The sequence below is a fragment of the Daktulosphaira vitifoliae genome, unplaced genomic scaffold, assembly GCF_025091365.1.
Source record: "Daktulosphaira vitifoliae isolate Bord-2020 unplaced genomic scaffold, ASM2509136v1 Scaffold_4, whole genome shotgun sequence".
Lineage (NCBI taxonomy): Eukaryota > Metazoa > Arthropoda > Insecta > Hemiptera > Phylloxeridae > Daktulosphaira > Daktulosphaira vitifoliae.
Genome location: NW_026099575.1, coordinates 198,384 through 212,346, shown reverse-complemented (window position 1 = coordinate 212,346; position 13,963 = coordinate 198,384). Strand labels below are relative to the sequence as shown.

General features: G+C 29.0%; 1 protein-coding gene across 1 annotated transcript in view; it reads left to right on the top strand.

The window, feature by feature from the left end:
• The first annotated feature begins 966 nt into the window (after window positions 1-966).
• Window positions 967-13,963, top strand: part of LOC126903721 (alpha-2 adrenergic receptor-like) — a 13,210-nt gene continuing 213 nt past the window's right edge. Inside the window, exons 1-2 of the mRNA XM_050682138.1 lie at window positions 967-1,635; window positions 13,756-13,958. Of these exons, the coding sequence (XP_050538095.1) occupies window positions 996-1,635; window positions 13,756-13,958 (843 nt within the window). The 5' untranslated portion in view covers window positions 967-995. The remainder of the gene's footprint in view (window positions 1,636-13,755; window positions 13,959-13,963) is intronic.

The window sequence follows — 13,963 nt, the reverse complement described above, 5'->3', positions numbered from 1 at the left end:
TTCTTTGGTAAGAATTAGTGCAATTGAAAAAACTAAAGGCGAAATCAGTTAAAGAAATGAAAATTAGTACGTATATACTAATTCACATGGAACACTGCTCGGTATCATTAGTAGCGTTTTCGTAGGATATTTTGGAGACGACGGCTTGCCTTAATTACTTTTATATAATACGTATAATATGCGGGTGACAAATAATAATACAGATTTGAATAGTTGAAGAAATTGCTGAAAACGAGTAATTTGTGCACTGGTGTTAGTTTTCAGCTCATATTTCAAAAGCAATTACCAGTACCACGCAAAATTTAAGCTTTTCTAATAATTTCATTATGTTATTAAATAGGCAGCTGTAAACTCGAAATACCAAACGAAAATCCTGTACACACATTAGGAGAGTGTAAATGAGTAACGGCCGTGACTTGGTGTAACCCAAACGGAGGCCAAGGCTTCGTTCGGGGGATATATTGAATCGTTATCGTTTCCGTAACGTATTGCTGACAAAGGGTGACCCACTCACAGGTCGTGTGTAAATGACCACGTGTNGGGTCGTGTGTAAATAACCACGTGTGCCGAGGACTGTTGAAAAAATGATAAATGTACTTAGGGTACCACCGGGCAAGGCCGCTTAAAAGTTTCTATTGGCCAATGCTTTTCATAAACAATACTGATGTTTGGACAAATGAAATATTTTCACCGCACGTGCGTTTCGCGTGTTTTTGATAAATTATTAACTTGGAATCAGCTTGAATGTTTAAGAACTGCTAAACCATTACCTAATAAGATTTTATCTCGTGATTTTCGCGCGTTCACCTAACACTTCTCGACCTATTTTCAATATATGGATGTCCGCCGATAGTACGTGTAAACATATAAAAAATTATCATAGGCGATTCTTCGACGGTCGCTTTGATGTTCGGTTATCTATCATAATTATCCTAGAGCTTTATTAAATTATTTTTACAGGTTAAGTCAACCCAGTTGAATAAATAAAAAATGTGATGGGTAGTAATCGTGATGATGGAGCTGTCAAGGTGTGGTTGGCGCAGGTCATCTGTCGACTCGTATACTCGGTATACGACAACGACGGTCACATAAACGGCTCGTCTATTACCGCGTTCACCGAGTCCAGCGGCTTACTGTTAACCGGCTCACCTATCGATAAATTGGATTGTGGTGGCACTTGGCCGTTAGACTGCCGTGTAAGTAATCGGACAGATGGATCACTCGATTGCATCGACATTGCGTCAGTGCCCGTCAACGTCAGCCTGTATTTGCCGGCGCAGATGTCGGCTCATTTTGATCGACAGCCAATCGTGCCAGTGTTATTACCTGAAACCAGCAGAGGCGATTTGGTGACCATCAAGTGTAATGGCGAACGAGACAACGAAGCTACCTGTTCAATGCGTTCCGAACTTTGGCCAAGAACGCCCACGTTTCAAAGATGGTACAATTGGAAATATTTATTCGTGATTGTCTTCATAGCGTCCGGTGGCGTGGGAAACATTCTCGTGTGCTTGGCCATTTGCTTGGACCGACAATTACAAAATGTTACTAACTACTTTCTTCTGTCGTTGGCCATTGCTGATCTGTTGGTATGTCTTCTTGTTATGCCGCTTGGAGCTATCCCCGGATTTTACGGTAACACTTTTTTCAACTAATTTTTAAGCATGACTAATTGAACTTAAGTAATTTAATAAACACAGATTGAGACGAGATTGAAATGTATACTTGTTGCGATGATGATGTTATAATATAATAACAGAGTTCCAAAAAAGGAGAGTTTACAGTAAATAGTCTACTGTACCAGGAGCTTAGACTCTCGGAATTCTGGATTATTTTTTGGTGATTAATTTTTTCGGTCGTTATTCTTTTGTCAAAAAAAATGTTGGGGCCTATATAATAAAATATATCCTATATCCTTGAAACCATTTAAATATTGTTAAATCGAAAATTCTATAATTAATGATTTAATTAATGTGCAACTTAAATATTTTGTCAATGTATAACGATATTGTTTGAGTTGCACTTCACTAGCTTCTCACATGACATCCAACTATATACAGTAACATAACTTTATCAATAATCCTATTGTACTTTGCCGATCAACTTTGACGATAGTTTAAATATTAATATTACGTCAAATCTTTTTCGAGAATATTAATTTATACTGACAATATATGATCTCTTATACACATGCGCTTAAAGAATCATCATTTTAGTTTGGCTAAATAAAAAAAAAGTATTTGGATGGAGCAAATCTCATTTGGATGGGAATTCTTACAAAAGATTAGTAATAGGGTTTATGTAAGCTTTAGTATTATTGTCATTTGAAAATTTATTATGGCGGCATATATGTGTGTGTGTGTGTGGTTATAAGAATCCTATACCTTTGCTTCATCAATCACTTTCTTGCAATGTCTATAACCTTATAGATAGTCTCATATATGTACAACATATACCTAGAGTTTTAAGATTAGTAAACATCAAGGGTTAATATTTTTTTGTAATTAGTTTCTATATATTAAAAGATTTTGTCTGTATTTTGTCATTGTGACATTATGTTGATGGAATATTACTTAATTTACCTCTGTGAAATAGTTGATATCAAATTTTATTTAGTATTTCCCTCTAAAATAATATTTTATTAAAATTCCTTTTTGTAATATAACAACAGTACCGTTTTACTACTATATGAACGCGTTTCAAAAATATTTTTTTGTTCCATTTAATACCTCCACGATATTTTTAATTTAGAATTGAAAAAGTTTTCTTTATTATTTTTTTATGATTTATACTATATGTTGAAATGAATAAATAATTATAATTTATTAATATTATGTAAATTATAAAGTAATTTATTCAATAAACAATATAATGTAACATATATTTTTTCTGTCCGAAGTAGTCAAAGAAAAATCTTTTAAAACCAAACAAACATTTTTTATCTTAAAAACGAAGAATTTCAAAGAATTAAGTAATCAATTTTCTCATTAAGTCATAAGAAAATAATTTCTTTAGATAATTTGTATCGATCAAACACTAATGAATAGACAAGATTATTTTAATACAACACGAGATACTTTTTAAGCTTAAAAAGTATTTTTTCAAACACTACTCGTTGGTAAGTCTGACTTGAATGTAACAAAGAAAACGATTAATTTTATGATTACTTTTAGCGTTTTTTAGATGAAGGTGGTTGTATTGAACGCAGCAATACTTTTTACAGGAATTACAATAATAATCTCTTATGAATGGCATCGTAAACGTGCTCGAGGGGGACCGTTATGCTTTCTGTCAGTCTGTCCCCGGGGGACCACCGGATGTTTATAATAGCACACTATAAAGATTGCGGTTAACCCTCCTAAATTCGACGCCGTTATAAACGGTACGAGTTGGCTACTACTCAACAAAAACTGCCCTCGGTTCTTCCGAGTTGATTAATCTTCTCCTTTCTACGGTACACATTATTGGACAACATTTTACCTATCTGTCGTTTAGAAAGGGCCCGAGACCCGCGGGACAGTAGGATTCATGTAAGCCGATTGCCACTGTCGACCCTGTGCAGCATTTGGTTTATTTTCACATTATCATCTTTCCGGATTTTAATATGACTGTATGGACTATACAGTATATGGTGTTACTGTACATTATAACGTTGTTACCGGAACAACAGGAATATACGAATAAGGGTAGTCGAGGAAGAAAAAAAAATACAATGCAACATACTTGGTCCTCTCCGTGTTAAAAATTATTAATTATTTTTACATGGCGTAGATTACGTGTAAATGTGCTAATGGAGTGCACAAACAACATGTTCATTTGTTTTTATCGAACAATGGACATTTTTTGAATCTAAATAAACACGTTTTTATTTAGATTTACTGCATTTCTTTTTAATTTTCTTTTGCACTTCATGTTTGACAATGTTATAAATACAGTCATTCAATTACTGTTTTTGAGACTTAATAACTAACGTATAGCACAATAAGTGTTGGCTTTGTTTTACGTTAGCACACTATGAATGTTTAAACAATGTGATGGGGAAAAAAATGCCGACAAAAAATGTAAAATTTATTCATAGGAGAATTCATTTTTTTAGAGTGTAATCTAATATATTATCAAATTGTTCTTACGAGTAAAACTAAATAAATTATCTTATCTGCATTGCAAATGATATGTTATTTTCTTTTAATGTACTTGCATACATTTATGATGTTTAAAACAATAAAAAGTTCACCTATTAGAAGTACTTTTTACTGTTTCACAGTGTTCGTATAGTTTTATTGAATTATTTGTTTTAATGGCTTCTAAAATCTCAAAAGTTTTAGTTGTCGATATTTTGGCGCTGAAAAAAACTTTTGATTTGATTTGTGGACAGCAATGAATCATAATATCTTAATTAAACATCAATGATTGTTTTTGTGTACATTCAATTACTTGGGTTTGAACTACAGGGTCTAAATCATTTGAAATATAGTAATATATGAGTGGGTATCCTGAGGGGGTATGTAATAGGCATCCGATTTTTTCATTTTCAAAATCGGGATGAGGTAATTTCAAAATCAATTTTGGCGATTAAAAAAACGGGGCCTTATTTTACATCCTCTAGGATGTTCAAAAATGTGTTATTATGGTTCAAAAGATTTACATTCTGTATAATAACAATAGGCGTAAAGGAATTGATTTTTTTTTCGATTCCATTGTAATCATTCTACACAAATACCACATAATTACAATTCGTTGACGACAACGCTATTGAAAGTCACACGAAATTGATATGTCACTACCAGTTGGGTATATTTCACCATTTTTCAGTTATATTTATGACCTAGTCATAGTGAATCCTCAGCAATAATAAACACGACTGACGAAAATTTGTTAAATCGTCCTGTGAACGGTGTCATGATAAGATGTTGGCTTAAGGAGAATAAAATCAACGAGGTCGATGTTGTGTTTTACAAGAGGATAAGGAAAATTCGAAATTTAAAAATAGCATTTATTTAACGAACTAATGCAAAATAATTTTTTACTTATATATTGTTTCATACTTGCGTTTCAATTTTGTATCCCACAGGGACAAATAATTCAATGCATTTATATAATTCCTACCCCAAAACGACTTCGAGTGTATTCGTTTGGTAATACCGTACATAGTTCAGCTGTGAAAACTTTGAGTGTAAATTTATTTTTAGCCAACACTGTAAACTAAATGAAAGAGTGTCATTTTATCCTTCCAGGAAACTATGCGAAAAGACTTTTTACATTGAAACCAGGAGGACTATAAATACAATAATTTTGAAGCATATAATTGGGCCTTATTATTTTTTGCCGGAGAATTGCATTTTTCAAAGTATGCATATATAGTAATAAATAAATAAATAAACATATTTTATTATACGAGAAACTTGCTTTAGGTTTTGTTCTTGTAAAATAAAAAGCACGTTATAAGAACGGAGTAACTAAAATTAACTAGACTAGTCAAAGTATTCGTATTTCACTATTTCAAAGAAACATATAATAGTTAAAATTATTTTCGTAGAAATCAATTGACCGTAGTGTGTCACTGTTTATTTTAACATGTCATTTGCTTTCGGTAGCACTTTGATTATTGGCGAAGAATGTAAAGTGACAAATCATTGAAAAATTATTCCAAAATTAGTTATCTGTATAGTTTATTCGAATATTTTGATTTATTTAAGAGTCAACTTATATACAGTCACGTTATTTTGGTTGGCAGGAACTATACACTAAATTTGAAATAACTGTTGAACTTGGTTTTTAAAAACAAAACCTTTTAGTAATGTTTTGCTAGTGTTTAAAATGTATTAGACTGCGTAAAATTATAGAAGGATTAAATAATTTTATTACTACACGAACAATAGAGAAAGCTGCTTGTCAACACCTGGTCGGGAAAGCCTACTAGATGAAGATTAATTGGATTTTCATTTAATATATTATAAGCAGCATTTATAAATATATTTACAGGACGTTATTACTTGGTAAGGTAATTTCGTAGCTGGCTGACCCTTCTCAGAAGTCCTTTGAATTAAATCTAGTTTTGTTGTTTAAACATTAACGAGGACACGACGTACCATCAAACACTTAGATAAACTGTTTTTTCAACTATTGCTTTTGTTTATTTAAAATTTTGATAACACGATTAAATTTCAACTATTTATTGCCGTATATTTTTAAGGCTTCTCAGAATTAACAATACAAATTGATTTCTTTTTTATAACTTATGAAACTAAGTTTTTTATTTATATTTAAAATTAAAATTAAAAATTTTTAAACAAGGTATAATTTTGTTCAAAATTTTATTTTTAATAATTTTATATATGTAGATATATTTAACTAAGATTATTCCTATAACTTGAGTTTAAATAAAACGATAAGGTTTAATTGAATCGAAGTGATTTGGTTAGATAGAATAACGAACTACAGTATCAGAGAATGTTTCATTATTTAAATACAATAGATCATTGATCAAGTTGGTATGGCCTATTATGATAAAATGAACTATAAAGCTGTAAGAACAGCAATGAATATAAGTATACAAGAGGTAAAGAAAATCTTAGGAATAATTTAAATGCAGAAGATTATTTAAATCAGAAGTTAAGAAAATTTAAACAAAGCGAGTAAAAAAACAAACAAAATATGCTTCTTATATTTAAAAATATACAGAAAATTGTAAAAAAAGTTTACAAATTTACGTAAAATTCTTAGAAACACTTATTTGAATAAACTACAAATGTAATATTGACTGAAAGTTTTGAAATAATATATAATAGTAAAATGTACAATTTGTTAATTTTTTATCTGATATTTAAGCTTAAAAATTAAAACCTTTAACGAAATAATGAAAAAAAAAAGAGAACATTTGTCTATTATTATTAAAAGTGTTTTTCCATAATAAAAAAAATATTGCATGTAAAAGTTCAAATAAAAATGATTTTGAAATAATTCACTACAAAGAAATGAAACATGATTTCAAAGTAGTTATTCTAATAAAAATATCAAGAAAAAAATTACTTTGTAATCATTACAGGTTTCTAGATAAAAAATATATCAACTCATTTATTCATTTGTAATTTGTGCGTGATAACTCATTTAATGAAAAAAAATGATATAGTTTTTAGACTAAGTAGTATTTAAAATTTCATCGTTGTAATACTAGTGAGACCTTATACATATTACTTTATATTACGTTATCTCTTATAAACTAAGTATTTGAAATAACCGTTTCAGTTGAGTATTTTTTAAAAATTATGAATAAAATCTGATTATTATTAATTTTACTCCAGATTTAAAAAAAAAATTGTTAAGTTATATTTTTTAATTCAGGTATTATAGAAACCTAATGATCATATCTTCAAGATGAATTACCGTAAAGTTTTTTCACAAATTACAAAACATCTATAATGTTTTACACGGAGAAGGAGAGAATTCGATTATTTTATACTATTAAACTTGGATAGATTTAAAGTTTTATCAAAACTTTATATTACTTTTGAAATTAAAATTAGTAAAATAATGAAGATTCGATACATTTTTATTTACGAAAAGTAATTTTAACAAATATATTTTTGACACCTAGAAACTATTTTCTATAAAACGTCTAAATTTATGGTTAACTCGAATATTGTACTTATCTAATTATTTATTTTTAATACAATATAGTTGTTTGCTGGAAAATTGTTCGAGTGTGAACTACGAATTAATTATAAAAGGGTCATTTACTTATGAGTGTGTGACCGAAATCACCAAAACGTACCTTTTTTCTGACGTAATGGTTAATAATAAGAAAAAAGCAAGTAGGACTTTTAGAGAAATAAATTATAATTGGCTTATGTGTCCCTCGAGAGTACAAATTGGTTCATCTGAACGGAATTAAGATAATTAATGACATTTTATAAGCGGTTTATTAGCAACAAGTAATGAAAGTGCAGGAAAACATCAGAATCGTTTATGGTTTAACTTGTAATGGTGTATAGGTATTGTTTAATTTAATATAGTTTGCATAAATGGGTTTTTTAGTAGGTAGGTAGCCTATATAAATTATAATTTCTAAAATGACAAACATTAATGCATTGTACCAATGTATAGGTGTTCCAACTACATCAGACGAAATCGTACAAGTTCTAAGCGCGAAAGATACATCGGTTCGTCTCTATCGCGCTTAGTTATAGAGTTTTTACCCTCAATACTTCAATCGTCAGCTCACAAAAGAAAAAGTTCAAATTAATCTTTAATAAATATATATTTATTGAAAATCTCTTTTAAAGTGTATCTATGTAATAATTATTTTTCATGGTTTAAAATTCATTTGTTCAAGACTTAAAAGAATCATTATAGCCGATGGCTATAACTCTGTAGATTGATACCATACTTAATGGTCGAAAAAAATACTCAAAATGAACGAATGAAAAAAAAAAGGCTGACGGTTTTTCTATAGATTTTTGCAGTCAGTGCACGTTTTTGATAAGTTTTGTGTACGTCAATTGTGAACCCGGTCAGTTGTCACGGCCTGTCGTCTTGGTAATGATTAACGTCGACGACATCCATGTCGGTTAGTCGCCTCGCTATATAAATTGAAAATGCACATCGGAATTATAATTGTAAAATGTTTACCTTGAAACTTTATCACAGATGAGTGTGCTTTGATTGGAGTCTGGCTTGTGTCGATATAATAAGACACCGGAAGTATAATGTGAAGATGTTGTCGTTTGGATAGTTGCGATCTACGACGCGACGAGTGAAGTCCGGGTGGGGGTGTTAGGAGGAGATGAGCATTAACCATGGGTACGCCAAGATGGTCTATTTTCAAGCGATTTGATGTTTTGACTTCATGAAATATTCATAGTACAAGACCTTTTACAAGAAGTTATCTTGATGTCCTGTGAACGAAAAAAAATTTATATTGGCTGCCAAACGTTGTATCGACACGGGAGAGTGATAATTTTCTCGGCATTTGTGTGTATTAGATGAAAGCAAAACGAATTATATTTCGATCGGGCCCCCCGGGAACCAAGTCCCAAGTTTATCAGTCACGGGCCGCTTTACACTAGTAAATTACACGCGAATTATACGAAATATAAAAAAAAAATACACATTTCATTATTTGTAACTGCTCAGTATCGTCTAAAATAGCTATTTCAAACACTTCATATAGACACTTTATGGATTACATGAGCCCATGAAGACGTCAAGAAATATTTTGAATAACTATCACCGAAATTGACCATCTATAAATCAATTACGTGGCTGTAAAGTTTCATGAAAAATACATATAATTAGAAACTTAAGAACAACTCATCAATATACTGCTGCTTCTCTAATAAACATTTTAAACTGTGAAAATCGTGCTAATAATCTTCGTCATATTTCTCTTGACTTGAAAACCGCCTGTTTAGAAATTTGAAAACCATTAGTTGAAAGCTATTTTATGAACATTATAACTATTTGTTCATTGTTTAGAAATTAATTGGTATTTGTAATTGTCAAATAATGTTTAATATTGAATGCACTACAAAAGTTTTAGCTTATGTTGATTTGTGGAAGTTACCCAAATAATAAACAATATATTACTTTAAGGACCTGGCAGAACATTAATTTACTGTCTATTAGGGTGGATACAAGAAATCGATTATCGAAATTTTAATGAAAACCCTTTTAACTTTATTATATACACTAAAATAAACATATGAAGAAAATTTTAGATATTTAGTATTTTGACCAAAAATAAACCGAATAACAAAAACGACCTCTGTTATTAATATTTGGTCAAACATTAGTATATCAAAATAGTTTTATTTTTACTGTGGAATACTTTATATTGACCTACTAGAAATATACAATATAATGACGGAAATTATGATATCTACGCTATCAATTTTCGAATTAAAATGTTGAAACTAATACAATTGTATTCTACAGTAAAAACGATCGTAATTAAATCGTTTAATCACGATCCCTTATATAATTAGAATCGCATAATTCATAATAAACTTTATTAACAGTACTTAAACATGGAAAATAATGTAATTAACATCATTTAAATTAAGTAATTTAATAAAATATTATTTTTAATTATTTAACACGTGTGAAACAAATGACATCTATAAGGAAATGTTTCTATAAAATCATAATTTATTTTTAACGAAACTTAAAAATAACCCAACGACAAATTTAATTTTAATAATAGTCAACCATACAAAAAAATTCTTTGATTTCTTAATGCTGTTAGAAATATAACAATTTTATTCTTACAGTTTTTAAAATAACTTATTATTTATTTCACAAAAAAAAATCCCATAAGCTTCTTAGCTTTTACTGTCTATTGTCAATAATAACTTCAAATAGANCTTTTACTGTCTATTGTCAATAATAACTTCAAATAGATCATAACTTAGAAAAGGTCTTTGAAATTTTGAGATTCAACTTTTATTTAAAGCTACATTAAATATGTTTTAATAGGGTTGGGTTGGGTAAATGTAAATTTATTTTCTGAACTATTTTAAATTGTATTAATAATTTTTAATTTGAATTTAGTGAAACTTTCATTCTTTAATTATATCATAATATGCATTTTGAAAAAAAACCACATGAAAAATGATATTTTTTCTTAGTCACAAAAAAGTTTAAAGTTCATTTTACATTTTACTCCAAGTGTTTACAATTGTATCATTAATCCTGGGTAAATGTAAATAAGTAGGTATGGGTTTTTGAATATATATAAATAATTCATTCTAGTCGATAAATTAATAAATAGTATTTTGTTAAATTTTTGAGTTTTTTAGCTCATATTTAATAAATACAAAACAAATTTCATATAAATGACTTATTTTAGGTCCAGCTATAAAATGTATTATATATTTTTCAAATACATCTGTTAGATGTAAAATAATAAGGTAATGGTTATAAGTATGCAATTTGAGTATTTTACTTTCCCAAGCGCGTGGTTCACTATATTTCCAGTATAATATTTTTAAGAGATAATTTTTAACGATGTGAAAGGCCTACTAAAGTAGAATTTATTTAATATTTATCTTTAATTTTATGAAAATAAAACTTCATTGATTTATTTTCAAAGAGTTGATATGAAACTCTGCAAACAATGTTTTTTAATATCCTATTTTTTATTTCATAACGTTTTTAATAATCTCAAATATTATAAAATCAATATATTTTGTGAATGAATATTAACCAATTTATAAAACTTTAATCATATTTGTTATTTAGATTTAAAATATTAAACTTCTTTATTATTATACAGTTTGATCATAATTGAGAGTGCAAATTATTTAAGAGTGGAAAGGCTATCATTTAGTTTTTTTGAGTTAAAGATGTCATCTTTGACATGATACAATTTCGTTGTATTTAATACAAGTCGACAAGGCTCGTTAAAATTATGAATAAGGATCTTATGGAAAAACTTATCGTTTTGTTAATTTGTTAAAAAACTATTAGTTAAAAAAAATGATTTAACTTTTGCATGTTTTAGTAACAAAGTTTGAATTTCGATAAGATTTTTTTTAAATTTAATTTACTGATAAATATTTAATGACATATAATTGAATATTAGTAAATATAATTATTTAAACCTAAATGTTTTGCCTAATGTACAAACAAGTGTACAATTTACCTTTGTTTAATATTAATTAAAATAAAACAAGGGTTAAAAGTTAATAATAACTGTCAAAACTGAATATCACAATAAAAAGAAACATTTATTCTTTTAATGAGTAAAAGGCCAACATAATAATTATTTTTAATTAATTTTTTTAATTTAACGATAAAATATTAATATTTTAATTGTTTTCAAAACAATTCTTAGTTATTTTCGAATAAGTATAAGAAGGAATTCAACAGATAAGTGTTGAAAATTAACATTTTATAAATAAAATCTGTAAAGAAAAAAAATAGTCGTCAATTGAGACAAATTTATTGTTCAATTTAAACTTTAGGGTGATAAAGACATGTATAATGATTTAGTTATGTATGATCATTAATAATGGCTTCAGCAATAAATTATGATAAATGATGCATAGATAGTTTTCATTTATCAAAAAATTTAATTAAGGTACTATCATACAGTTAATTTTGTTTACAACAAAAATTTTAAATGTATGTAATGTATTTTCGACCGTTCTTGTAGTTTTCGCTAATTTTTTGCTTGGTGCGAAACTACGATTCCATTGATTTTACCACAATGTATTTCATTTTTGTGACTATTCATGTAACTTCTCAACTCTAACCAGACTAATTTTATTGATCTATACATCAAAAGAATATAATTAGAATCTAGTTATAAAATTATTAGTATCATATTTCAAAACTAGGGAACCATCAAAAATGTCAAATACAGTTATTCTTTACTACATTTTAAGACTGTCATAACTTTTTATAAAAGAGTCAGATTTATATAAAATGTTCATATTATATACTAGAATTAATAAGATTTCTTTTGATATACTATTTATCAAAGTTCCATTAAAAACTTAAGTATAGAAAGAATCTAAATGATAAAACTCATAAATACAACATTTTTTTTCCAACAAAATGTTTAAACGTCTGACAACTTTTATCAAATTAGAGATATTAAAGTGAACTATAATATCAAACAAAATTTTCCCACCTATTGTTCTACTTTGTAAAATCGGCCGTGTAATTAAGAAAATTCTCAATTAAAAAATAATAATTTTATTTACAATTTTCGAATATGTTCTGAGATGTCTGACAAATGTTAACCTATACATTTTAATACATGACACATACATTTCGATTACTAAAAGTAAGACATCAACGAAATATTATCTATTAGTAATCGGCATCAGAATTCTAAAATTTCCATAAAAAAAGTGTTCAATTTTCTGTTTTTTGTCTTTCTTTATAAACAATCACAATGAAGCGTTTTACGATAGTAATGTCAATCACTGTCTGATATCAATCTTCACCAGAACGACTATGCTGAGTCCCGACTGTATTGTTGCTATTCTTCTTGTATAAATAATTTTTATTTTACTTAATTTCGTAAAAACATAACATTAGTTGCGTGTCTTTATACCGTATCCTTTAATTGGTTTATATCTTTCAGAACGAACTCATGTTAGCGTATAAAAAAAAAAACCAAACGGAATTTCTATGTTTTTTCCGCGCTAAAATAGTGTTTCTGTGGTGGCACATGGGCCGGAAAAACAAATTTTTATGGACCTACGCTTTTACAGGTACACACATGTACTAGGAGTTGGTGCGAGAGAAAAACTGCGAAGATGGAGCGGAACAATCAAATCGCTGTAACACGTGTAATACCCGTCGTGTATTATAGTAACCTACGATGATAACGTCGCTTTTTTTACGAGCAGCTCACTGCAACACGTCTCGCTCGTTTCGCGGAAAGTAAAGAGTCGAAATTCGAGCGAAAATAAAACAAACGCCGAAACGCAATAGTATATTATTATTATTATATTACAATAATGACGTCGTGCATTGTATTACCAGCTCTAAGCGGAATACACATAAATAATCAGTGTCACTTTTGTGTGTAAGGGTTGACCCGTTCGCGCAATATTTATGGACGTTTCCACTTGCCCGTAGCGCACCACTTCACAGTTAAACGTATCACACAGTATGTTTTTCGCTGATAATAATGGATTCCATAAACAAAAAAACGAGGTCAACACCGTACGAAAATATATTGCGTTTAAAAAAAGTCCAATGCTAATTTACTAACGATATTTTTTAATTCGATTGTTGCAGGAGAATGGCCGCTCGGAATGGCCTGGTGCAACGTTTATGTTACCTGCGACGTGTTGGCTTGCAGCTCGAGTATAATGCACATGTGTTGCATTTCCCTGGGGAGGTATCTGGGCATCAGACACCCACTTCGCACCAGACATCATTATTCGACCACGAAACTAGTGAGTTTTAAAATCGCCATTGTGTGGTTTCTGTCTTTCATGGTATC